A 27,961-nucleotide genomic window follows, 5' to 3' on the forward strand; every position below is an offset into this window, starting at 1 on the left:
AGTTTTGAGTTTATCTACCAGAAAAGACTCACGTTATCAGAAAAAAATATAAAATGTTTTATAGTACTATTTTCAAAAATCTTTGGAATTTTTTAAAATAGCATAATTAAAATAAAAGATCCATCAGAAACAAGTATATATAAAACAATACAAAAATACAAATTTTGTTTTGTAGAAAAGCATTATATACAGGTACAATACATATAAGTGCTAAGTCCTCAGTCTCAGCTACAGTATTTGAAGATGCATTTTCTGCACTACGACTGGACATTGAGGCCTTTATCCAGCTGAGGAAATTCTTCTACTTCAGCATGAAACATCAGTTCTGGAAGAGAGAAAAAACAAAACAAAACAAAAAAACCAACAGTATTTTTTAAATGCTTTAGTGAAAAACCATATAAATTATTGCTAAATTTTTCCTCCTGCTTTTCTCCAAACTTCCTCTTCGAGTTGTCTTCTAAATAATACCACCAACACCAGGGCCATCCCTAGCTATTCTGGGGCCCAATGCAGTCCCCCCCCCAGGGGGCGGAAGGCCTCCGGGGGGGGGGGGGACTGGCCCCAGGCCTCTGCTGGGGGGGGGGGGGCGCGCTGGCTTGGGGAACAGGGGGGAACCACTCCCTAGCACTCACCGGTGATGTGGCTGGGGCCGGGTTGCTGCACTTCCCGCCGCCAGTGAGTGCAGGCCCAGCCCTGCTGCAGTCCTCAGGGGAGTGGGGACGGGGCTGGGGAAGAGCAGGGAAGGAAGAGGTGGGGCGGAGCAGGGGCGGGGGCTTTGAGGAAGAGGCGGAGCGGGGCCGGAGCAGCACGCAGCTGCGCAGGGCACCAGGAAATTTGGTGACCCAAATTTCCTGGTGCCCTACGCAGCTGCGTACTTTGTGTATGGGTAAGGAAGGCCCTGACCAACACCTTGATAATGGCCAGAGACACCCCTGTCCCCACCAAGCTGCCATTGTACTAAAACCCTTAGTATGATGAGGAATGTTCAATGCCAGCAAACAGCACACAGCAGCATCCTCCATTTGGACTAGTGACATTATCAAAAATAGAAATTGCAAAATTAACTAACCAGCCAAGTCAACATTAGAAAGTTTTTAAAATTACATTAGAATCAGAAAGCAGAATTCAATTTAGATTATCAATTTTTATCTAACTGGCAGCACATTTAGCTGAGGAAAAGCATACTTCAGCATATGACTGGATCCACCGCATTTGCTGATGCCCGTGCATATGCTGTTTCAGATGGTGAATGAAGTATGAACTTGTTAGACTGTTTTTGAATAGTTTTGAGTTTCCTTTGAGATAGTCCTAGGTGAACCTTTTCAGAATTTCTCTCTCAAAACTTTTAAGGCACTGTCCTAGTCAGTGGTTAGAGCCTGGAAACACGGAGGAGTTCTGGGCCAGACCATGCCATCGGCTCACCTTGGGCAAGTCAATTTCACCTCTTTGTGCCTCAGGTTCCCCACTTCTAAAGTGCTTTTCAATAATGCTATTGTATATTGCTTGTAATCCAAAGATTTTAAAATCCAGCTGGATTTTTGAATTTCAACTCACCCCCCAGCACGTATGAATGACACCAGGAAAGGGAGTAGGGGACAGTAGGGGACTGAGATATAAAAAGTTGTCAAATAATGTTGTAAAGCAGCTTGAAGAAATATTTTAAAGCTCCATAAATCTACAAAATATTATCAAAGAGGATTTTTTGTGTGACATCAGTTGACATGTGATTGAAACACATGCAATCTACATATTCACTGTAGGTTCACTGGACAGGCTGAGCTGTGCTCGGTACAAGTCTGGGAGGAGTGGTAAAGGTGGCATTAAGCCACCTTTTGGTTCCTGATCCTGGCATCAAAGGGCACTAGCCCTGGTCCAAGATAACAGAGCAGCATCCAGGCTCCGCACCAAACAGACAAGGGGACTACGCACTGCCCCTGAGCTCTGGAGGTCCCAGTACGTTAAAGCCTGCAAAATTTGAACCGAATAAGTAATTCAATCATCACATAATAAATGACGCACTATTGCTGTGTGAGGGAGATTAATGGGCCTGTATCACTGGACGGGGGGCGGGGGGGTTGAGTGTGTAGGAAGGTCTAGGTAAAGACTACTCCTGCTTTTCTAGTCTGTTGAAAAGAGTTTGCTGCCCAAGCTGTATTGTACATACATTCAGCAAATGTCATTTGTGAAATGTGCACTTTAAAACGTAATATAGTTTTGTAATATATAAGCAGAGTATTCCAGGCGGCGCGGACCCCATCTCCAAGCAGCGCGGTAAGGGGGGGCAGGGAACAGGGAGGGGGTATTAGATAAAGGGCGGGGGGGTGGATTAGGGTCGGGACTCGGGGCGGTCAGAGGGCAGGGAACAGGGGAATTGAATGGGGGCAAGGGTCCTGGGGGGGGCAGTCAGGGGATAGGGAGAAGGGGTGGTTGGATGGGGCAGGGGTCCCGGGGGGCCATCAGGAATGAGAGGAGGGGTTGGATGGGGCGGCAGGGGGCAGTTAGGGGACGGAAGGGGGGTGGATGGGGCAGGAGTCCCGGGGGTGGGGTGTCAAGGAACGTGGGGGGTTGGATGGGGCAGGAGTCCCAGGGGGTGGGGGTGGGGCACAACCCCCTCGTGGGGTGAGGAGGAGGGAACCGGTTGTTAATATTTTGGCAGCTCATCACTGGTTATGAGTATTCAGAGGAAGAAAGAGTGAGGAAGAGAAAAAAGGATTATAATAGAAATGTTTTATCCTTAACTATAGCAGTGATACACTTCTAAGGACCAGTTCTAAACACAGAACAAAGTACATCTGGGGGAGCCAAAAGAACACAGTCTCCAAATTTCTTCTAGGCTTAATGTCCCATACCTTCACTGTGATCTAGCTCTGGTCGGTAAGATAAGAAGAGCCAGGATAGTCCAACTAGAAGAGCTACCACCAGATTCACCACAATCCATGGATGAAGAATCTGTTCCTCTGCACCTGCAGTCCTGAAAAAAGCATTAGCTACTTATTAGAGGGCAGATAGCGAGGCTTATCCTGGTGTGTATATATTATTATTTTAACAACTTCTACCATGTAGCACTCTGACAGCTAGATGCTTTAACTGGAGAAATTAAAAACACCAAACAAAAACAAATACTGAACAACAAATGTTTCTCACAACATGTTCTAAAGGTTCTGGGGTCTGAAGAGCTGCAGAGGAGAGTGAATACCAAAGGCTATGACCCAACTGAGAAGCCCCACTACCTATCATGGAGTGAGTGTTCAAGTTAGATGTCAACACCAACCCCCTTCCCTAGCTGGAGACAGAAAACAAAGAGTAGGATTAAATGGTCAATTGTCATCCTGGCAAAAGGTTAACAACAGGGGGCCTCAAGGTTCCATATTAGACCCAGTGTTGTTTAATATATTTATTAATGATCTGGAAAGGGGAATGAGTAGAGAGGTAGCAAAATCTGCAGAGGAGACAAAGTTTTAATTATGATTGTGACAGAGTGGGATATGTCTACATCAAATTACCAATTCTGTTTTTACTTTGTGTTGAACACTTGTCTGAACTTGCCTAAGGGCTGTATTCCAGACAGCTGTCCTGCCTAGGAAAGGCGTATGACACCTTGTTGAAGGACTGTCTCTGAGAGCCATGAAGACTGCAGACTGGGAACATCAAATTTGATTCTGTCTCAATTACTGGCCCACCCTCCAAGAAGCAATGGTCTTTCTACACAGAGGCCAATAATTCTGCAGTATCCTCTTGATCAGTCTCTTTTTATGGCACTTTTTCCTAATTTGTTGGACACAGGGTGACCAGACAGCAAGTGTGAAAAATCAGGACAGGGGGTGGGGGGTAATAGGAGCCCATATAAAAAAAAAAAGCCCCAGATATCGGGACTGTCCTTATAAAATCAGGACATCTGGTCACCCTGGTTGGACAGAATAGATAACCTCCTCCAAAAATGACACTGGCACTCCACAGATTGATCTGCACAAGGAAAGAAAATGTGCCACCTCTGTGATGTGCCATTTCAGTTTGGTCACTTCCAAAACAGAGGCCTCAGGACTGAGCCAATCAAGGGGTATAAAGGATACATTTAACCATTAGACACAGCGAGCCCGATCATGTGAGTTGCTAAACACCCTCAATTCTCAAAGTCATCAAGGGCTCAGTTTAAGGTCTCAAATGCAAAAATATTAGGACAGGTTTAGTATTGGGAATCTTTTATAACCCTTTTAGATGTGTACTATATGACATCACTAAACCACTGTTAATTAAACATTCTTACATGGTCTGTGTCATAGAAGGGGCAAGAAAATGTTAAAAAATAATGCTATCTAGATTTCCTACCAGAGGCTCCCATTCTCCGAAGGTGGTGTATAGAGGTTGATTCTGTCACTTGTCATCTGCTGGCTCAGAGACAAGATGAGAGCAACAAAGTATACTAGGAGAAATGGAAAGAAATTTGCAGCTTTCATTAATTTTACATAAAACACTATCTAGTCACAAAATAATGATTTTTACCTTGCTCTCTCTCTCCCTCCACCCCACTGTCTCCAAAGTCATAGAATGTGCTGTTCACTTCCACTGCCCAGTCTTCTTCTCCAGCACTCTCCTTAACTCCTCAAATCTGACTTCTGTCCCCTGCATTCTACCATCCTGACCAAGGTCACTAACAACTTGCTGGCTAAGTCAAAGGGATATGTCATTACTCTTGTTCTACTTGGTACATGTGCTGCATTCAAAATGGGAGAAAATAGCATTACAAGGGGTAAGGAAGAGAAAAAGGATTCAGAAGCACTAAAAATCCCATCACTTATTCCAAACTTTTACATGAGACTAGTTAGTAAAACATTCAGCTCTTTGACCCTCCATTTTTATCTAACAGACTGAAGTGCTAATATTTAATACAGTAATGTAATTTTTTTTTAACGTAGAGAACAATTAGGGATGAAATTTCCATTAACAGTATGGAGATTGCATGTTTAAACTCAGCACTGAAAATGTATGCCAAGATGCATAAAGGCTGTAATTTTCTGCTACTGAATGTTATGGTCTCCTGTATACTCACTGTCAGGGTTCCCTCCCCACTTTGAACTCTGGGGTACAGATGTGGGGACCCGCATGAAAGACCCCCTACGCTTATTTCTACCAGCTTAGGTTAAAAACTTCCCCAAGGCACAAATCCTTCCTTGTCCTTGGATGAGTACTGCTGCCACCACCAAGTGAGTTAGACAAAGATTTAAGGAAAAGGATCACTTGGAATTCCTGTTCCCCCAAAATCCCCCCAAGCCCCTTCACCCCCTTTCCAGGGGAGGCTTGAGAATAATATACCAACCAAATAGGTTAACAAAGTGGGCACAGACCAGCCCTTGGCTTTTTAGGACACTAAAAACCAATTAGGTTCTTAAAAGCAGAACTTTATTATAAAGAAAAAGTAAAAGAAGCATCTCTGTAAAATCAGGATGGAAGGTAATTTTACAAGGTAATCAGATTCCAAACACAGAGGATCCCCCTCTAGGCAAAACTTTAAAGGTACCAAAAAAACCAGGAATAAACCTCCCTCATAGCATAGGGACAATTCACCAGCTAAAACAAAAGATAATCTAACACATTTTCTTCCTATTACTTACAATTTGTAATCTTAGAGACTTAGTTCAGGTATGGCTTTGGGAGATGTATTTTCCCTGCCCTGATTCCTCGCTGACCCGGACAGAACAAAGGAACACAAAACAAAAACCTTCCCCCACAGATCTGAAGTATCTTCTCCCCTTATTGGTCCTTTTGGTCAGGGGCCAACCAGGTTATCTGAGCTTCTTAACCCTTTACAGGTAAAGGAGGGATTTTATGCGCTACCCGTAGCTGTATGTTTATGACACTCACAGAAAGAGGCTATGGCTGCTGGATCCAGGGTCAAGAAGCCTCGCACTGCTACTGATGCTTTAGCCAAGTCAATCCTGGACAGATATATATATATATATATAAAGAAATGAAGGTTACTTATTTATAATCAAAATTCTTCAAGATGGCTCTGTTTATGCACACTTATGGGTACTGTGCCACCTTGTGGTGCCCTGTGGTAGAACATTCTTCCAGCAGTGTAAGAAGCATTCTCATGCCCCGCCCCCCGCCTCAGTCACTGACGTTCTGAAGCCAAGGCTGTATAGGGGTAAGGTGCCCTCATCACTTCAGTTCCTTCCACCACAAAGCCAGAGAAACCAAACAAACAAGGACTCTGACAGAGAGAGAAAGTCTGGTGGGAAGTGTGAATATGCAGAGTGATCTCGAAGAACCTTGGTTACAAGGAAGTAACCTTAAGTTCTTCTTTGCATGGTTCTGCATATTCCCTCTTAAGGGATAAAGCGATAGGCAGTGCTGAAAACTGACCTAGAGCCAGAACAGAGTCCTAATTGAATAGAGACTGTAGCACCGCTTTACGAAATCCAGTGCCTATCCTAGAGGCCAGGTCCAAGGCATAATGTTTACTGAAAGTCCAGGTTGCAGCTCTGCAAATTTCAGCAACTGGCACCTGCCTAAGACAAGCGAAGGAAGAAGCCACAGTGATAGAATCAAAGCAGGTACAGGAACTTTTGCTAGTGTGTAACATTCAGCAATAAATCGTTAATCCGTCAAGATATAGTCTGGAAAGAAACCATATAACCCTTTCAATTTTTAGCATAAGACACAAACAATCTTGATAATTTACAAAACCTCTTAGTTCTATCTATATAATAAGCAAGGGTCCTTCTGGCATCCTCCTTATTAGAACAAGGCCTCAGGGGGAAACCAACAAATTAATTGTCTGCTTGATGTGAAAATCAGATATCACCTTAAGTAAAAGCCTGGGATCAGGTTGGAGAACTACCCTGTTTATGAAAAGAAGTGAAAGTTGGATCAGCCAAAATGGTATTCAATTCACTCACTCTGATGGGGATAATGAAAGCCATCTTGATAGATCAAATGATACAGAGAACACTCAGCAAAGGGTTCAAAGGGCAATTTTCCCAGCATGACCCATGCTGCATGGGCAATACCAAATTGAGATCCCAGGAAGGGACAGGATCTCTAAGTGTGTGTGTGTGTGTGTGTGTGTGTGTGTCACATCTGATAAACCTTTAGACTAAACGCGGAACAAACAGCAATCTTTCATCAATTAAAAGTATGATATGCTGAGATGGCTGCCAAATAAACGTTTAAGGATGAGTCAGATAACACTTCAGGCTTCAAGTATATTAATTATTCCAGAACACAAGGAATGGAAGCAGATACAGGGGAATCAGGTTTTCCCTTCATCGATGCTTGAAATCTGGTCCAATTTAAACTAACAGCTTCTAGTGGACTGTTTTCTAGAGTTAACTAGTATGTCCTGCACAGGCAAAGAAAATGACTGCTCAGGAGCAGACAGAGTCAATGTCCAATCACCCACGCCATCAGGTGAAGAGACTGTAGGTCTGGGCAAAAGATCTTTCCCTCCTGCTGAGACAGCAGGTCTGGAGACAGAGGAAGACACATAAAGACTCTGCTGTACAGTTGCAGGAGATTGGTAAATCACAGTTGACATGGCCAACCCAGGGCAAAGAGAATCATCTTTGCCCTGTTCTGATATAGTTTTCTTCCTACCTTCTGGATCAATGGAGAGTGGGAAAAGGCATACATTAGAGTCTTTCCCCAGTGGAGAAGGAAAGCATCCGACAGGGATAGACTGTTTCTGCCCGCTCTGGAATAGAAGAGGCAACACTTTTTGTTGGACCTCATTGCAAACAGATCCACATATGGGTGATCCCAGCTGAAGAATATGGTCTGAACCAACTGATACTTCAAGGACCATTCATGCACTATCTCTGCTAAGTCGATCTGCAACTACATTGTTTTACCTTGCCAGATGCAAGGCCACAGGATAGACATCAGGAAGGAGACACCAATACTATAGATTTACAGTCTCTGCACACAAGAGCAGAATGAACACCCATGCTTGTTGATGTTCTACATTGCCGACGTACTGTCCGTCACTACCTGCACCACCCTCCCTTATAGGTGAAGGAGGAAGTCTTGAGGGCCAAACAAATAGTTCTCAATTCCAACTCACTGATGTGCAGGGTGTCTCCTAATAAGACGAATGCCCTTGAACTGTCAGCTGATTAAGATGAACCCCCCCAACCCTTGCTTGAAGCATCCAACTTGACTATCAGAGATGGATCTAGGAGACTGAACTATATACTTCTGAACAAATTGTTCTCACTGACCACCATTTCAGGGAGGCTATGATGGTCTGAGGTATGATGATCAACATATGGAGGCTGTCCCAACTTGCTCTGTAGACCCAAGACATTCAATGCTGCATAGGTCTCATTCTCTGATAACAAAACGAGTAACATAACTAGTGGCTGCCATAAAGCCCATGAGACCCAAAAAGAATTTTATTCTTTGAGTGACACACCACTGAAATCTTTCATCTGGTAGAAAAGCTCTCCCTTCCACTGAGTCTGGTAAAGGGAATCCTTTGAGTAGGTCAGAGAATTGACTTCGGGTGGTTGAGAAGAAGTCCAACAGCTGAAAAGAGATTAGTTGTAAAAACAATATGGCTTAACAGGTCCTTGCGTATAGCAGCTTCAGTAGCCAATCGTCCAAATGAGGGTAAACAAAAATACGCTCATTCCTCAAATGAGCGTCTACCACAGGGAGGCATTTTGTAAAAATTCTGGGCACTGTGAAGAAGCCAAATGAAAACACCTGAAAAAATGAGTCATTTAAATCAAGAGTTGTGAACCAATTCGTGACTGAAAGCGAAGAGATGTCAACATAGGGAACCGGAACTTCCAAATGTGCTTGTTCAAGTTGCTCCAGTCTCGTATCGGATGAAATCCCTCCCATCCTTCTTCCACACCAGAAAGTAATGGGAATAAAAGCCATGACTCTGCCCCCGCTCCAGTATTTGAGGACCTCCACAACTGCTCCCATCCAAAGTAATTTTTCTAAGAAGCAACAGAGGGTCCTGTGGCACCTTTAAGACTAACAGAAGTATTGGGAGCATAAGCTTTCGTGGGTAAGAACCTCACTTCTTCAGATGCAAGTAATGGAAATCTCCAGAGGCAGGTATAAATCAGTATGGAGATAACGAGGTTAGTTCAGTCAGGGAGGGTGAGGTGCTCTGCTAGCAGTTGAGGTGTGAACACCAAGGGAGGAGAAACTGCTTCTGTAGTTGGATAGCCATTCACAGTCTTTGTTTAATCCTGATCTGATGGTGTCAAATTTGCAAATGAACTGGAGCTCAGCAGTTTCTCTTTGGAGTCTGGTCCTGAAGTTTTTTTGCTGTAAGACGGCCTACCTTTACATCTGCTATTGTGTGTCCAGGGAGGTTGAAGTGTTCTCCTACAGGTTTTTGTATATTGCCATTCCTGATATCTGACTTGTGTCCATTTATCCTCTTGCGTAGTGACTGTCCAGTTTGGCCAGTGTACATAGCAGAGGGGCATTGCTGGCACATGATGGCATATATAACATTGGTGGACGTGCAGGTGAACGAGCCGGTGATGTTGTAGCTGATCTGGTTAGGTCCTGTGATAGTGTTGCTGGTGTAGATATGTGGGCAGAGTTGGCATCGAGGTTTGTTGCATGGGTTGGTTCCTGAGTTAGAGTTGTTATGGTGCGGTGCGTGGTTGCTGGTGAGAATATGCTTAAGGTTGGCAGATTGTCTGTGGGCGAGGACTGGCCTGCCTCCCAAGGTCTGTGAAAGTGAGGGATCATTGTCCAGGATGGGTTGTAGATCACTGATGATGCGTTGGAGAGGTTTAAGCTGAGGACTGTAGGTGATGGCCCATGGAGTTCTGTTGGTTTCTTTTTTGGGCCTGTCTTGTAGCAGGAGGCTTCTGGGTACACGTCTGGCTCTGTTGATTTGTTTCTTTATTTCCTTGTGTGGGTATCGTAGTTTTGAGAATGCTTGGTGAAGATCTTGTAGGTGTTGGTCTCTGTCTGAGGGGTTGGAGCAGATGCGATTGTACCTCAGTGCTTGGCTGTAGACGATGGATCGTGTGGTGTGTCCGGGGTGGAAGCTGGAGGCATGAAGGTAGGCGTAGCGGTCGGTGGGTTTTCGGTATAGGGTGGTTTTAACGTGGCCATTGCTTATTTGTACGGTGGTGTCTAGGAAGTGGACCTCCCGTGTAGATTGGTCCAGGCTGAGGTTGATGGTGGGGTGGAAGCTGTTGAAATCATGGTGGAATTCTTCCAGGGTCTCCTTCCCATGGGTCCAGATGATGAAGATGTCATCAATGTAGCGTAGGTAGAGAAGGGGCGTGAGTGGATGAGAGCTGAGGAAGCGTTGTTCCAGGTCAGCCATAAAAATGTTGGCATATTGTGGGGCCATGCGGGTGCCCATAGCGGTGCCACTGGTCTGGAGGTATATATTGTCACCAAATTTGAAATAATTGTGCGTGAGGATAAAGTCACAGAGCTCAGCAATAAGTTGTGCTGTGTCATCATCAGGGATACTGTTCCTGACAGCTTGTATTCCATCTGTGTGTGGGATGTTTGTGTAGAGAGCCTCTACATCCATGGTGGCTAGGATGGTGTTTTCTGGGAGGTCACCAATGCATTGTAGTTTTCTCAGGAAATCAGTGGTGTCACGGAGATAGCTGGGAGTGCTGGTGGCGTAGGGTCTGAGTAGGGAGTCCACATATCCAGACAGTCCTTCAGTGAGAGTGCCAATGCCCGAGATGATGGGGTGTCCAGGATTTCCAGGTTTGTGGATCTTGGGTAGTAGATAGAATAACCCCGGTCGGGGCTCTAAGGGTATGTTGATTTGTTCCTGTGTTAGTGTAGGGAGTGTCCTGAGTAGATGGTGCAGTTTCTTAGGCCTGGTCTACACTACCCCCCAAATTCGAACTAAGGTACGCAACTTCAGCTACGTGAATAACGTAGCTGAAGTCGACATACCTTAGTTCGAACTTACCGCGGTTCAGACGCGGTCCACACGCGGCAGGCAGGCTCCCCGTCGACTCCGCGGTACTCCTCTTGCCGAGCTGGAGTACCGCAGTCGACGGCGAGCGCTTCCGGGATCGATTTATCGCGTCCAGACCAGACGCGATAAATCGAACCCAGAACTTCGATTCCCAGCCGCCGAACTAGCGGCTGGGTGTAGACCTGGCCTTAGTGTATTCCTCAGTGGGAATACACTAAGAAACTGCACCATCTTTCCAGGTTTGTGGATCTTGGGTAGTAGATAGAATAACCCCGGTCGGGGCTCTAAGGGTATGTTGATTTGTTCCTGTGTTAGTGTAGGGAGTGTCCTGAGTAGATGGTGCAGTTTCTTAGTGTATTCTAAGAACTAAGACGTGAACTGGAGCTGGAAGATGAACTTGGGCTGCCACGGTGACAAAGCTCTCCAGAACTGAGGATATAGCCGGAACGGAGCCAGGAACTGACAACGGATCTGACAATGTGGACAACCTCAGATCCAACATTATAAATAAATCCATCTTCCTTGTTACTGAAAGCAGGTCTGGAACAGATCTCCACTTTGGAACTGTAGAGGCCCTGTCAGAATCGGATGGATCTGATAGTTCTAGTTCTGATGCTCAGGAACCGGCACTGCTAACAGTGACCATTTAGTCTCTATGCCTCTTTTTCTTCAGCGCTGTGACAGACTGAACTAAAGGTGCTGATGGCCCAGATTCTGATACATCAATCAGTTCCATCTTCCTGGATCCAGAAGTGGAAGTCAGAACCGACTCTGTTCCATAGGAGTTCCATCAGGGCCAGGTAGCTGGGACGAACGAGATACACAACCAGTGGCCAAACTCTCTCTCAACCTCTCTTCCAGAACAGGGGCAGTCAGATCCAACCACATGGCACTTGCTTTGGACATCTGTAGCCTCAGGGGCTTAACGGAGGGAATCTGCAGGAACCAAATCAGGCCCTGACAGAGGTTGCAGCTTCTTGAAGCCATTCAGGTCACTGGGGCAGAGACTGGCCTCTTAGAGCTAGGATCCAAAGCCTGAGTGGGTCCAGAGGTTTTAGCCTTGAGAGCTTCCTTTAGAAAGAGGAGCTCTTGCAAGTCTCCCTATCTTTACGGTCTCTGGGAATAAAGGTTTGGCAAATCAAACACTCTGTAAGAGACAGTCCTTCTTCCAGGCACTTAAGGCACTGCACATGGTCATCGGATAGTGGGAAGACAGCCACGCAGGAAATGCACTTCTTGAGACCTGGCTTCCTCTGTTTCTTCATTTCCTTCATAACCCAGAATCAGGAAAAACACAAACTCTACATAATTAGCTAATACTAACTATTCCTAAGAAACAAGAAACTCCAAAGAGACCGGAGTAGTTCACATCTGACCAGGCATATGGTTGGAAGCAACTGAGGTGGTGAAGATGCTCCTCTCCTATATAGCCTTGCCCTCAGAACACCAGTGACCCTGACAGGAGAGGTGGGAGGCACAAAAGAGCTCTAGCTTACACAGCAAGAGGAAGGATCTACCACAAGGTACCACAAGTGGGAACATACAGATCCACTCAGGGAAGAAATGCGTCTGACAAAGTGGGTATTTACCCACGAAAACTTATGCTCCAATACGTCTGTTAGTCTATAAGGTGCCACAGGACCCTTTGTCGCTTTTTACAGATCCAGACTAACACGACTACCCCTCTGATACTTCAGGGAAGAAAAGCTCATTTAACACTGTACAAGGAGACAGTAAACAACTGTCTCCTTTGGTACTTTACCATTCTGTTATTTTTGCAAAATGTATGTGTATGCATCCGCTACATTCCCTTAATGTAAAAATATATGGCATATATACATAGAGGATAAATCTTCTTTTGTCAAGGTAGAGCAAGGTAGAACTAACTGCAGCAAATGAAGCAATCTGTAGTACATCCTATCACAGGTGAGAAAAGTGTCACAGAAAGAAATTTTATGACTAGATGACTTTAGAAGGGGATGTATGGCATACAAATTATGTAAGTTATACAAATGAACATTTTACCTGTCAAAGGCTGAAACTGTGCTGATAGCCAACAACAAGTAAAGGAAACTCTGAGCAGGATATGCTAAGGCCTTGTACTGCTGTAGCAGGTTTGAGAGAGTGGATAGCTGGTTTCCTGCTAGAATGTATATTACAATAATGTTCCACACAGCATAGCCAGCAAGGAAGCCATGAGAAAAGAGTCCAATCACCCTAAATGGATAAGAGATTGTTAGAGTTTTTGTAAATAGCTGTAATCTCAGCAAAAGTTCATGGTCCAGACTGTCATAGAAGCTAAAGATCCATTCCATCGCTGCCAGGACAGAGGGATTGTTCCTTACATATCATTTTCTAGCAATGTGTCCAGTCTAGTTTAAAAAGTCTCAAGCAATAGGGCTTCCACCTCTTCCCTTGAGAGACTGCTTCACAGCCTAAGAGGTCTTATTAAGGAAATTTTTCCTGATGTTCAGCCTTTTCTCTATCCCATTACTCCTATAGTTATAGGAGTTATATTCCATTGCAATGCTCTAAATAATTCCTCTCCAAACTTGATGTTCATGCTCTTCAAATATAGAGGCTATGTGCACTCCTCCCTGCTGTAGCCCCCCAATTCCATTTTAGTAGTGTTTTATCCAAACTATATGCATCTTTTTCCCCCCGATAAGTCAGTCCCTCCAGCCCAATGATAATTTTTGCTATTTTTCTCTGAACTCCTTGCTAACGTATTGCCCAGAAGTGAACACAATGTTCACACAGTACAAATACACCAGAGCCAGATAGAGAAGAGCTATTATTTTCCTGCTCCATATCATAATGTCTCTACACAGCCAAAAATCACACTGGCCTGTTTGCTACTATATCACATTGCAAACTCGTGTCTAATTTGATTTAAATTTTGCTCCTAACTCTTTTTCAGCATTACTAATTTCCAAGTTTTTCCCTCATGAGCTACGTATTTTTCAAATATTTTCTTCCCAGATGCATTACAGTAGTTACGTATATCTCATTTTTAATCTCTTTCCTCTGTAGGTCCCTTTGTATTACTTCTGTCCTCACTAACATTTGCACCTCTTTCCACTTTGGTTTCATCTGTGAATTTCAAAGAGTTTATTACTTCTTCAAGATCATTTCTGATGACGTTAAATAAGACTGGACCTAACACAATCACTAATCACCTCATACTAGCTCATTACACTGCTATTTATCATTACATTTACCTTAGGGTGTTACAACCTCTTTTCAGGCTAGTCCCTTTGCCTTTTTTCTACAAATGGTACACTAAAAGCAGCTTCTGAATTTAATTCAAACTAAAAATCTGTTCTTTTCTAAAATTATACATGACACTTTTATGGTCTCTCCTACAGTTTAAATTCTGGCTGCTATACTGCAACTTTCCCCCCCTGCCCCTCAAAAGCAGGCACTCTCAGTCAAAACAAAACAAACTATACTATAATTTGCTAGAGTGCTGATAAGCTTTAGGCCTAGTCCATCAATAGAAAAGCTTGCAGTTATTCAGTTCTGCACTCATCCATTGTTTGTTGAGTGTGTCCAAAGAGATTAAGAGAGACATTTACAAGGTAGACAGAAGGTGTTCACTTCAAAAGCATTCCCTAGCCAGAGAGAAAAAGAAATGGATTTCGCACGAAAGTCCCTTTTCTTTCATCAAAATATTGACCTATCAGATACCTGAAACCACGGTGCACTGAGAGTGCCACATCCCTAGTGGTCCATAAAGCCTTTACATCCATAAATACATCAATGTTTTCTGTGGTTTTAACCAATTCTGTGCGGTCAGCTGCCTGGAAACGCCCTGAAAAGAAAAACAACTTTACTCAATCACGGAGATTATTACTACTTCCTATTATTTGTATTGCAGTCATACTTTGCCACTTGTCGACACTAGAAAGTTTTACTGACATTCTGCTACCAACATAGCTATTTCAGTAGAATGCATTTACATGAGTACCAGTGCATTGTGTCCTCAGGATCAAGTTGTATCAGCAAAGGACATGCTGCACTGTAAGCAGGCATCCCAGTGTCTCCCATATCACCATCAGGCACACTATCAACCAGGAAATGTTTGCATTATATTGTGGGATATCATCACTCCTCTCTGGGAACTGTGGGAGTTTGGGATCAAACCCATAATCCACTCTTTCATGCTGTTTTTAAATCCCTCATTTCTTGCATCCAAAAACATAGATGCTGCACAGACCAAAGAATCTCTCTTGTCTATTTTAAGGACAAGGCAAGTGATTCTTTTATATTTGTGGAATCTTGGTAACCCATCATATAAAGGGGATACTGAGGAGTGGATGATACAGACAGTGAATGAAAGCAACCAGCTGCTGTAAATATTCATTGACTAGCTGCACACAGGGGAGCGGTGGTTCTTGGCACCGAGTGGTGGGACCAGACTGTGATGCAAACTGGGATGACCTATAGAACTTTTGGATGCAAAGGGTCATATTCCTGGAGTTGTGTTCTGAGCTCACCTCAGTCCTGTAGCACAGACACTCCAGAATGAGAGCTGCTTTAATAGCAGAGAAACAGATAGCAATCACTTTCTGGAAGCTTGCAATCCTGGATTGCTATCTGTCAGTAGACAATCAGTTCAGGGTTGGAAAATCGACAGTGGGGATGATCCAGCTGCACAGGATTGTGACTCTGAGCAATGTGTAGGAAATAATAGATGGATTCTTCCCTAACGGTGGTGGGGTGATAAATGGAATACATATCCTGATTCTGTCCCCTGCTCCTACCTTACAGCTGAGTACATAAACAGTGACAATCCCCAAGACGTCCTGGCAGAGTACCATGGAAAGGTATCCTACCAGGGTGAGAGAAATGTTTCTCACACAGAAATGTCCAGAACTACTCACTTGTTACAGGGGAGCAGAAAACTAAAGATAAATGGTCTTCTCTGCAAGGGGCAGAAGGCCCCTGGGACTCCTGGAGAGCAAGTGAACCTGTCCATATCAAAACCCTCCTTCCCCTCCCAAAGCTACCCACACACTGTTTTTAATCTCTTTCCTGAACTGGATGCAAGTAGTATGATTTGGAGTTGATATCCTGCATCCAATCAGTTTACAATGGATTTTCTGCAAAATCACATACAGTAGTATGAATGCTCACTTACTGGGTTCTGTGTAGCTTACAGTCAGTGCAAGTATGTTTTCTGTTTTTAACATACTGAATTGTACTTGGTTATTGTCAAGCATTGCCAGCGAAAGTACTGGCAAAAGTATATATTTGGAAATGGTTTTGACTGCTTTATCCTGATTCTCTGTTTGTATTACTTACTACTGCCAGTTCACACCCTGGAAATAAACTGGCTATTTTAAAACAGAATTCCTTTGTTCCCTGCCCATGCACAGTCGGCTGCCAATTTGAGAGGGGGGGGGGAGAAAACGGTGACCTCCCCTCCCCAGTGGGCCCTGGAGAAAGTAAAAAAATGGCATGCATTAACAGGGACAGTAAATTACACCTACATGAGTTCCTGCCCCCTTCCTCAGTGATTAGTTCTCTCTCTAGGTTCAGCTGGGTCTCAAAGAGGTCCTGATGTCAGACTTGCATCATCCACATCCCCCTCCTCAGCAAGCTCCTCCTTGGTCTGCAGTTCCAGGGTGCCCTGCTCCGGAACTTGCATTTTTTTAATTTAAATTGGATTTTTTTGATAAAATGCTTTTTGAGGAAAAATCCTATCTAAAGATAGTTTTAATTAAGATATCTTTGATCTATAATGTATCTCATCATGGAATAGGGATTATAAATTCTAATTCTACAGTATGAGACAATATATTCATGTAATGTTTAAGAAACATTTTGTGAATGAGTTCCAATAGTTCATGAATTAGGGACCGAATTTTATGGGGTTCCAGGGGCTTCTGTATAGATTATTTAGATTAATCTTTCTATCTACCCAATGTGACTCAGTGCTTAGTCTAGAAGATACCATCAGAGATGCTTAGTTTTGCAATTCTCAAACTGTGGATTTGTGTTGCCAGAGATAACATGCTTGTTAAGAGCAAAAATGTTTTTAAATAAATAAATAATATATAGAGGTGAGAAATAACAGACCTCAACCCTATTGTCCCTCTGCAAATTTGTGTAGCCAGAGTCAATCCCTTACCACTCTCTAAAAGTGCAAAGCTTCATAAAGTTCAATGAATAGAAGATTGTTGGGGGCAGAATAGATCTGGACATGGAGAAGAAATATGGAGATAAATGTGAGAATGGAGGGACAGGCAGCAGAAACAAAAGTGAAACTGGAATATGCTGCACAAACAGTCTTGAGGTCTGAGTGTAGCCTTCATTGATTTGAGATCTACCATACCATTCTCTCACTAGAAGGGAAAATCTATAATGGCAACAGGCCGTAAAAGAGACCCAGTTTGGGAATAAGAACCATTCAAGAAATATATGTTTGCTGATGATGTTTTAAAGAAAGTCACACCAGTGAACTGGTGGAAGTCACTTAAGCACTTGGATTCAGAGACTATTGAAGTGATAATCCCACTTTTAACAGCAGTAGCTTCTACTACCGGTGTAGAAAGAGTATTTTCTTCCTTTGGACTAATTCATTCCAAATTGAGAAATCGTTTGGGACCCGAAAAAGCAGGAAAGCTTGTTTTTCTTTTCCAGATTATGAACAAACAGAAAATGAAGGTGAAGACGACTGAGTTAGCTGCAGAAGCCAATATTTAAAGTTTCTCATGTTGACCTGGCTGACATAATCGATTTAATTTTAGGGTTTTTTTACAAAAATATTTAATTTAACTGTTTTAGTTAAAACCAATTTTAACAAAAACAAACCTGATTTTAAAAAACTTAAATGTTTAAATTCAAAAATTCGTATGCTTGTTTTGTTAAAATATTATGCTTGCTGTTGAAGAAAAAAATCCAGAATACATAACGTTGTTGTTTTAGTTAAATAAAACAATTTAAATGTCTGTCTGGTGATGTCCTCCTCCTAATACATCATGGCAAGAAAATCTTCCAAATATTAATGATTAACCTGTTGAATTGGAGATAGTTCACCTCCCAATGACTTCATAAATATCTGCTTCAGTTACCTTTGGTAAATGAAATAACCAATCATTCATTTTCTGATATAGCTGTAAAACTAATCTGAAAAGTTTTCAAAATAAATCACTTTAAAAATGTATAGTGTAGGTTTCATTTTTAGAAGGTACACATCTATCTCTGAGTTGTGAAGAATATGTATTAAGGTTATAACAACCAACAAGAATACACTTTTATGTAGAAATCCATGATTAAATCGAGTCTTTCTCACTAGTGATTTAAATCAAATCTACCCTGGCTCCACATATTAGCGGCACCTCTTGGGGGAAGTGCCAGACTTTTTGTTGCCTTCCTTTTTCTTCTGTAAGCTTACTGCAGCTCCTTCCCCGTTGCCTGGCATAGGCCCTCATCCTTGCTGTGTCCCCCTCCTTCTGCATCTCCTTTGCAATATCAGTATATACACATCTTGAATCCTGTGGGAATCCACAGCTGTGCCTGTACAACTCCATCTGCTTCACAGACTGAGGAAATCCAGGACCTCTTTCCTGGAACAGGTAGCAGCACAAGGTTTAGTTGGAATCATGCTTGGACAAGAATGCTTGCGGAGGTGGCAGGCAGGTTAAGAGGTATTTCCAAAACATGCTGGCAAATTTAAATGGGAGGCAGGCTTCCAGTCACTGCAAGCCCTGTGCAGCAGAATTCAAAAATTTGACCAGAGGGGTCACTGCTGCTGGGACAGCTGCATTGTGGGCTTGTTGCTGGAGGGCTGCATTTGCTGGTACAGATATTTCTGTCTTCTCACAGACAATTTGATTGCACAACTATCAGGGCTGGCTCCAGGCACCAGCCCAGCAAGCAGGTGCTTGGGGCAGCCAAGGGGAAGGGGCGGCACGTCGGGCTCTTCGGCGGCAGGTCCCTCAGTCCCTCTCGGAGGGAAGGACCTGCCGCCGAATTGCCGCTGAAGAAAGCGGCGTGGTGGAGCTGCCGCCAAAATGCCACCGATCACGATCGCGGCTTTTCCTTTTTTTTTTTTCCCACCGCTTGGGGCGGCAAAAACCCTGGAGCCGGCCCTGACAACTATACTGATAGAGGTGTTATGTCACTTGGTGAACTGGTTTAATTTTGCCAGCAAAAGTGCAGGGCTTTGTTGGCTGGACTCAGTTTTTAGTGTGGATGCATGCAGAGCTGTGCCGAATAAAGTTTTGCCAGTAAAACCTTCTAGTGCAGACCAGACTTTAGAAATCTCAATCAGGATGAGGGCCTTGTTATGCTGGGTGCTGCACAGGGAGGAAGCATTTAAAACATTTTGGTCCTTATATTCCATAATAATTACCAAGACCCCAAAACACAACTAGTTTTAATAATAGCTTCAGAACAACTACAGTTTTCACTTAAAAGAAAAATGCTTTAGCATCCCATTTTGTCTCCCATAAAAACCTCTTTCATCCCTCTTCCTTTGTATTCAAAAAAGTATATGAACATACAGGCCTTCCTATAGCATGTTTTCCCTAAAATTTCTCACCAGGGTAGCAACACTGAAAATACTAGCTAGATAAATCTCTGTCGTCTTGACTTGCTCTGAGCAGGGTCAGATAACTCTGTGATTAAAAAACTAGTGCTTGTGGGACTCATGTCAAGATGAGTGCAATAGTAATTCTTGCTTTCCATTTATTTAACTTAGGGGAGCATGACATTTTAAGACAGAATGCTCTACTTCAGAATACCCAATGATATATTTTAAGTCAAATTACACATATGCAGAAATTTGATAACTTTAAAAATACACCTTTACCCTGATATAACGCTGTCCTCGAGAGCCAAAAAAATCTTACCGCGTTATAGGTGAAACCGCGTTATATCGAACTTGCTTTGATCCGCCGGAGTGCGCAGTCCCACCCCCCCGGAGCACTGCTTTACCGCGTTATATCCAAATTTGTGTTATATCGGGTCACGTTATATCGGGGTAGAGGTGTATACATAAGGCCACATGCTCAGGTGGTTTTAATGTTGTAACTATTTCTGCAGAAAAACACATCTGGACAACTTCTCTTTTTTAACAGGACAGCATTAACTTTTTCATTATTATTAAAATATCTGAAGTTACAAGAATGAGAAATTACTTACGATTTTTTTCAACAAACACCTTGCTCACAGGCTGGCTAGCACCAGTGGGAGCAGCAAACACAGGTTGCTGATCTGGACTTTTTGTTTGTTCATCTTCAATAATGTCCTCTTCCTCCACTCCCAGTTCATTGGAACATTGCATTTCTGCTGGCCGAGTCTTCCTATCATCACAGGATATGTGGAGAGAAAAAGAACAATGTCTAAAGCTTTAAAGACTAATGCTCTAATACTGTAAACACTTAAGTACATGCCTAATTTTACTGGTATGAATAGTATGGAATACTCACCTATAAAAAGGTTCTTCTGCGTGCAACTGCTTGTAGGATTAGAGCCTAAAATTCTTTTTTACGGAAGCATAAAATCACCATCATCAAGCAAACCCCCAATAACTATTTTAATATTTTACTTTTGTTTTGTGACAAACCACTCAGGTGGGAAAAGAAAGACATGAAAAGATTATTGTAATAGAAAGAATGCAGAAGAAATAAGTTAAAGAAAAAAGCTAAAGAAATTGAAATACTTAGGCAGGAAGAGAAGCAAAAGTGTTTTAAAGGAGCAACATTCAGAAGCTGAAGGAAAGTGGAGACAAAATAAAGAGCAAAAGTAATGTTCTAACAAAGTTAAGAAATAAGAGTGAAAGTTAAAGAAAAGCAGAAATCAGATGATTAGGTTATATCTACACTACAGACTCCTACCAGCACAGCTATGTCAGTCAAGGGTGTGAAGAGGTATGATCCCTGACTGCCATAGTTGTGCTAGCTGAAGTCCCTAGCCACACTTTTACTTCTATAGCTTGTTTTATTTGTGGGAGGTTGTTTCACGATACCAGTACAAAGCACAGTATTGCTGCATCCACACTAGGATCACTTTTGCCAGTGTAGTGGTGGTATTCCTATACCGTTAAAGGACTCTAGTACAGATATGGCCTATGTTACATATTCTGATTTATTTTTTAATGTATGTGATTTAAGTATTGTATTAATACTATCATGTTCAAATTGTAGTGTAGATTTGAAGAAAGATTAAATTAATAAATTGCCAAAATGTACCTCAATATTTCTTAATACTAAATTCTTAGCATTCACTGTGACCATGGATTAAAAAAAACAAAGTTAATCCCTGATCCTGCAAAGATTTACACACACACTTATCTTTGCGCACTGAGTAGTTCCAGAGACGTCATGTCTTTGCAGGATCAGGGCCTTAAATACTAACATATATTAATACATTATCATAGGTATTCTTCGACAAGAATCACAAGGCACCTTAGAAACTCTCACTTTGTTTTTTTTCGATGTTTACGAATCACTGTATCTTCAGAGGGCTGGGGATCCATGCCATTTCCAGTCTGAAAAAAGGATGTGTTGGGCACATTCTGCTGGGTGAAAGAGGTCTCAGATTCTGAAGATTTAAAACAAACCACAAAAATAATCTAATCTGCAAGCTAGTACAGATTAGGAAATGTATGCACTGAGACAGTTGTATAACTATAATGCAATCATTGTGAACAAAAAGCACCATGTTCGGAGTTTCAGTTAATACAAAATGTTAACACAGGATCATCTATAATTCTCCACTTCCAAAATTTGATGTTTCCATTAATCTTGTGACAATTTTTAACCTATTTATCTTTTAATATACTTTTAACAATTTAGGAATTGTGATTGTGTGCTGCAGTACGGTGCCAGTAAACTAAAGTGTTACATGTTTTCAAAGTAACACTTCCAAGTGTTTCAAAGGCAGCTTTCACAGCAAGGACTGGAGTGCTGTTTGTCTCATTAAAAATATTAAATCTGGGATCAGCATTGGAAAGCAATTCTCTATTTTTCACTCTAAGAAATAATCAAAGCTCTTACATTATTTTTTTATGATCACATAAACTCAGCCCACCATTGGTCTTGAAATCTTTTAGCAGATGCAGACACCTCAACGTATTTGCTTTTGGATTGAAAATAGCTACTTGAATAATACAATATCCTAAAAAATATTACAAGATTTCTCTAATTTATTCCATTGTTAAAAATCAGCAAATATTCAAATTCAAAAACTAGCAGTAATGAAACACTGGAACATTAAATATTCAAAACTCAGGAAATTCCAAAATATAAGTTTCTACTAGAATACTGATTTGGCCCCAATTCACATTATATATGCATATATTTTATGGCATAGATTATAAAATCTAGCAGCAGTAACAAAATATGGCTCATATTTAACAAGATAAACAGGAATAGAAGATACTACATAGGTGCAAGACGGCAGAGTTATCACTCCAGTAGAAACCTGAACATCTAGAATTGCATGACGCTTGAGTGTTGGATTTCTCAACCTAATGCTTCATTGATATGAATTTTCACTCACTCCAAGGATTTACACCAGAGATGACTTTGGCCTGTCATCAGTGCAGATGGACTTATTCTAATGGTTTAAGAAATAGAAACTTAAGAAGTGGGCTAGCAAGACTTTATGCTGCCAAGCCTAATTCCATCTTCCATCCTTTCTGTCACTCTCCACATACCAAGAGGCATTCTCTTCTTCTTGCGTTTCCTCTGAGGTGGAGCATCCTGAACCTCAGGAGTTAGAGGCTCGCTACTCTCAGATGGCCGACGGACAGCTGCGTGAACAATACCCTCTGAAAAGCAGAATAAAAGAAAAAAAAAAACTCAGTTCAATGGTAGCGTGAGCCTTCCTGGGAAGGCAACCAAGGCATATCTGCACTTTGTATTTCTTTCTGTTTAGCTACTAGGTGGAATTCATGTGGAACACACTTTATGAACAATCCATCTCCTCTGTGAGATGTTAAAGGATACCTGACAATATTTAAATCTATTACAGAAGCAGGCACAGTAGTATTTACTTGGATTTGTGCTGAGTCCATTCAGAATTTAGAGCACTTAGTAAAATGATCAATTTGAAAAGCATCTCATGGCTGTGGATGACTGTCCAGTCTCAAGGACCCAAGCAACTGAGGTAACCAGAAAGGGAAAAAATAGCAAGAAAAAAATTCAAGCAATTTTTCAATGCTGTATCAGCACCTGCTGCTTTATCAGTAACCAGAATGGAGGGGGGAAAAGCCCAGTGACTTTAGTATTCAGACTATAATTCTAACTAATACCGCTTCAGAATAAAAAAATCATAATGTATAAAAACTGTGATAGATATGGCAATTTCCTACAATATCTTTAGGAGATCTTATTGAATTACATTTAAATAGCTTTGGAGTCCATTGTATTATAAATGCAAGTTAATGTATTATTGTGGAATCGTATGTAACTTTTCCAGGGGAGAGACATGGACAATGCAAACCCTGGGAAACGTTAGGCACTTCAAGGACTATCTTCAACACTGTAACAGAAAAGAAGAAACTTTCAGGACCAACAAAGTTAAGTGGGGGTTTTTTAGGAAATATATGGGGGAAGGGGAATGCAAATCCCCACGTCAAGACCTAACCTTTTGAAGCTACGCCCTGAGAGGAGAACCACTGGCTCGCTGATTACCTATTCATGGTTTCTGAAGATCAAAGACTCAGGCTATATAAAGGAAAGGCTAACTGATTCATGGGGTGCTTGTTCTGAGGGAACAGCTGTTAAGAACTTGTAACTACAGAAAAACCCCATGGTGGGATTTGAAGAACTGCTCATGTCCCAGAGCCCTTGCTGGAGTTTGGGGCGATCTCTGGTAAGTTTATTAGCATGCGTGTAAGTTCTTTTATTGTTTTTAATACGTTTTCTCTGTAATGCTTTCACTATAAGAATATATGTACTTGTTTATATGTTTGTAGCCTCTGAGGAGAAAGCAAAGCAGGCCTGCTTAGGCAATCTGATTTGCTGGGGAATTCGTAGTGTAGGGAGAGAACTTTGCAGCCCAGAAAAGCCCCAGTCAGGAGGAAGAGAGACACAGGTCTCAGCCCAAGAGAGGTGATGGCTGGGGAGCCAGAACCCTAAAAGTGGGTGCCCTTGCTGGACCATGATGGGGAAATACAAGTGCAATTGCTTTGAACTGTGACAATAACCAATGAAGATGAATGAGCCAGAAAGACTAAAAGTTGCCCTGTTAGGAATGGTAGGTATGAAATCCAAATTGCTATTTGTCAGGAGATCAGCTACCGTACAGAGTTCCTCCAGCAATCCAAGTATATCTTTCACTCCTGGCAGCTTCTTACCCAGTGCATTTTTTCCTTTGGGCTTCTTTCTTTTTGGACGACTAAGTGGAATTTCATCTGTAGGATGTAAAATAAAGGAAGTAGTTACACACTATGGAGAAATCCATCCTCTCTTTCTAACAACTCTACCTCAACCCAGAAAGGGGAATCCCTTTGGAAGTGAAGAAGATTGGAGTTTCCTAGCCCCCTTTTTACACAAGCCATGACAACCCCCATCAGCAGAGGAAAGAGAAGGAAGAGTACAGCAAGGAGTGGGGAAGTAATAGAAAATAAAAAAACCTCGCAGACTGCAACATATGTTAAAAAAACACACATAGGGTGGGCTTTTTAAAAAAAAGGAAATTATAATAATGATGCAACATAGAAAAAACTTCTCATGTAGAGCATAGTGTCCAATTCTGGTCACTTCACCTCAAGACAGATATAGCAGAGAATGAAAAAGTCCAGAGAAGGGCAACCGTGAGATGGGGACTGCACAACGAGTGACTTTAAAGACTCTCTTCTCTTTTCTAAGTTAAATAACTCTCCTCTGAAAATAAGGCCCCTTTAAAGTGTCTTGAATTGACCACTCAACAGCATAAGGCACTTTCTAAAATCTTGACCCATGTACACATTAAGCACTAAATAAATAAATTATAATAGTTAGCAATCAGCTTTTAAGCAAAACATTAAAGTGCAGGCACTAAACTTTAAAAATAGGATCAACTGAAGTCAACAGGAACTGTTAAACAGAAGTATATCCATGCACAGCACTTAATACTCAACAAACTCACCTTGGCTTCCACTTCAGATCCAAGATTTTGCCATTTAAGTTAAATTAAAAAAAAAAAAGTCAGAAAGGAATATAAAAAGAACAAGAATGTTAGTTTTGAATCAGTTACAACACAGAATTGTGTTAGAGCTCACAAAACGATTGGTTTATGGGGTCACAGAACTTATACATAAGAGCCGTCCACCTCCCCTGAACCCTATTTCTTTTTATAAACATTTGAATATGACAAGGTTGAGGCTGCTTAGCAATAGACAAAACAATAGTCTGTTTGCTTCTTGTGACTATGTACAGTTTCTTGATTTGTTAGCTGTTCATGAGATTAAAACTTTCATTTTACCTGGTTCTTTAATTGGAACCTGTCTTACTATCTGACAAAAACTAATGGGAGAAGTTATATGACAGTGAAGCAAGCAGCTAACAAAAAATATTCAGACTCCTCAATGGTGTTTATGAGCTACTATGCACATATGTCTTAAAGCACTGAAGAGGATTTTCGACTTAACAGACCATAACAACTGCCTTTCCTATCATCAAAATCTATCTTGGCTCATGGATCATTGAACCCTCAGAACCATAACCTCTCCATCTTTTGCATCAATATGGTATACATAGATTTTATTATTTATACCACACTCAAAAGTATGGTAGGCACCAGGCTGATTTAAAAAAGTCTCTGCCCCAAAGTGCTTGCAATTTAAAATATAGATGAGAGACAGCATTCAACAGCAATAAACAATGAGGCAAGGGCCAGGAAAGGAGAACAAGGGGTTGAAAATAGAAAAGTTACTGAGACTGAAATAGTTTTTAAAATCTTTGATGCATTTTCCCCCCTCCAAATGACCGAAGCAATGAGATATTATGAATTAAACTGTTTCCCAATCTATTTACAACATGAAACTTCTTTTGTACTATATGATTGGAAAACAAGCATCCGATACCCCAAGACCTCTGGAAAGTCAAAGGAGGAAGTTACACATACCCAAATACTCACATTTTTAAGGTATTTTTTTAAAATTAGTAAAAAAAAAAAAGTTGTTTGCTGCTAAGCTAAAACTTACATAAAATGTTAGTCTATTGCAAATTTTTGTGATGAAATACAAAACTAAAATAAAGCTAGGTTTATAATGAAATTGCTGACACAGCCTTAACCCTAGCTTCACAAATGCAAGTTTAATTTTATTTTAAACTTTGTTTAGCACAGAATTGAAAGCATATTTGTCTCTTTAAGACACTTAGCAAAATCTCACTGAAGTCAGTGAGAGCTTTATGAGATTTTTGTTGAGCTAATTTTTCTTAATTTCACATTTTTCAAGAATATTCCAGTTCACAAAAATTACCATATTTCATATAATCAGCTAATCTTACCTTGGAACTGGGGGAAGGGCACGGGGTGGGCACTGAAATAAAAAATCTTCCATCAGTATGTTATGAAACCATCTCCCTTCTAAGCCCTTGCTAAGCCATTTAACAGAAACCAGCTCATTCCAAGCATGACAGACACATCCAACAAATATTAAGTCTTCTGAAAGGCGATTCTGAACATCACATACATAAGCAATTGTACACAATTGCATTGAGATCCTTGGATGGAAGGTGCTATGTAGAAATGTAAAGTAGTATCTAATACACATTTGATGTCAATGCCTAAATTCTGATATGTGCTGTATTTTCGAGAGATACTATAGATCAGGGGTTCTCAAACTAGGGACCCCTCCGGGGGTCACGAGGTTATTACATGGGGGGCCACGAGCTGTTAGCCTCCATCCCAAACCCCGCTTTGCCTCCAGCATTTATAATGGTGTTAAATATATTTAAAAGTGTTTTTAATTTATAAGGTGGGTCACACTCAGAGGCTTGCTATGTGAAAGAGGTCAGAAGTACAAAAGTTTGAGAACCACTGCTATAGACACCTCAGAGGCATATGTAGCTGTTCTCTTTAAATATTTTTACTTCTCTTATAATAAACTACACAAACAGGAAAGTTAATTCATCACTCCAGTCAGTTATTGAAAATATTATCTACAAAAACACTGCCAAAAATTAGGCATTTAATATCAACATATTTGCAGATTATAGTATGAAGAGTTGCGGGTACTTTACTAGTGAAATTATAAATTTAGAGATAGAACAGTCCAACATGATAAAATGTGCAATAAAACACAACCTTTTCAAATTATTTTGACCATAAAGTCAAAACAAAATTAAAACTACAAAATCATAAAACCTCTTGTTAACAAACTAGCTGAAGCATAGCTCACACACCTGATAAATTTTTCTCACCTAGAAAAAATGAGGCAGCTTAGATTCAGATTTTGTATTAAATAAGTGAACTGGACAAAGGAAAAAATCCCCATGCTCCAAAGACTTTATTTCAATTAAAAAAATACACAGATAATGTAATTAAAGGCTCCCTAGAACTGAACTCACCACTTGTTTCTTCCCCATATCATTCAAAGTCAGTCCTTGAGAGAGACACTGAACAGCTTCCTAAACCCGACAGTGTCGACTCTGACCTCAGCTAATTCTGCACTAAAAATAAACTTCTGATAGACAGGATTAGCTGGACATGAACCTTGCTGTCCCTGATATCGCTCTTATTTAAGTCTATGGGAGTTTTGCCATCAACTTTCCAAATGGAACAGCAGTAGGTCTTAATGCTGCTTGCAATTAGAAATCCAAGATCCCATGACCCTTTACTCACAAGAGTAATCCTTATCCATGCTAGTTTAATTGAAGCAAGTGGGACGTCTTGTGCGAGTGATGGTTTGCAGGATTGGCCTCAAGTCTCTGTCCTGAGTTTTGGCCATGCAGAGACTGACAGTAAATAATATTTTCATGCAGGTGGGGCTGACTCCATCAATCAACATCCACCTAGCTAGCTGCTACTTACCTTTCCCATAAGTGTTAACAGAATTCTATACAGGGAGTATGGCAAAAAAGTGAC

General features: G+C 41.5%; 1 protein-coding gene across 1 annotated transcript; it reads right to left on the reverse strand.

Moving 5' to 3' along the window:
* Positions 1 to 257: 257 nt before the first annotated feature.
* On the reverse strand, positions 258 to 27,462 carry TMEM237 (transmembrane protein 237). The gene is made up of 13 exons (XM_065413702.1): positions 27,445 to 27,462; positions 26,383 to 26,414; positions 25,019 to 25,023; positions 24,246 to 24,302; positions 22,602 to 22,715; positions 21,364 to 21,484; positions 20,084 to 20,244; positions 14,621 to 14,744; positions 12,956 to 13,147; positions 5,860 to 5,933; positions 4,327 to 4,420; positions 2,850 to 2,971; positions 258 to 325 (listed from the first exon to the last, which is right to left on the reverse strand). The coding sequence occupies exons 1-13, from the start codon at positions 27,460 to 27,462 to the stop codon at positions 258 to 260; spliced, it is 1,182 nt and encodes a 393-aa protein (XP_065269774.1).
* Positions 27,463 to 27,961: the final 499 nt, after the last annotated feature.

Source organism: Emys orbicularis, chromosome 11 (assembly GCF_028017835.1).
Source record: "Emys orbicularis isolate rEmyOrb1 chromosome 11, rEmyOrb1.hap1, whole genome shotgun sequence".
NCBI classification, from domain to species: Eukaryota; Metazoa; Chordata; order Testudines; family Emydidae; genus Emys; species Emys orbicularis.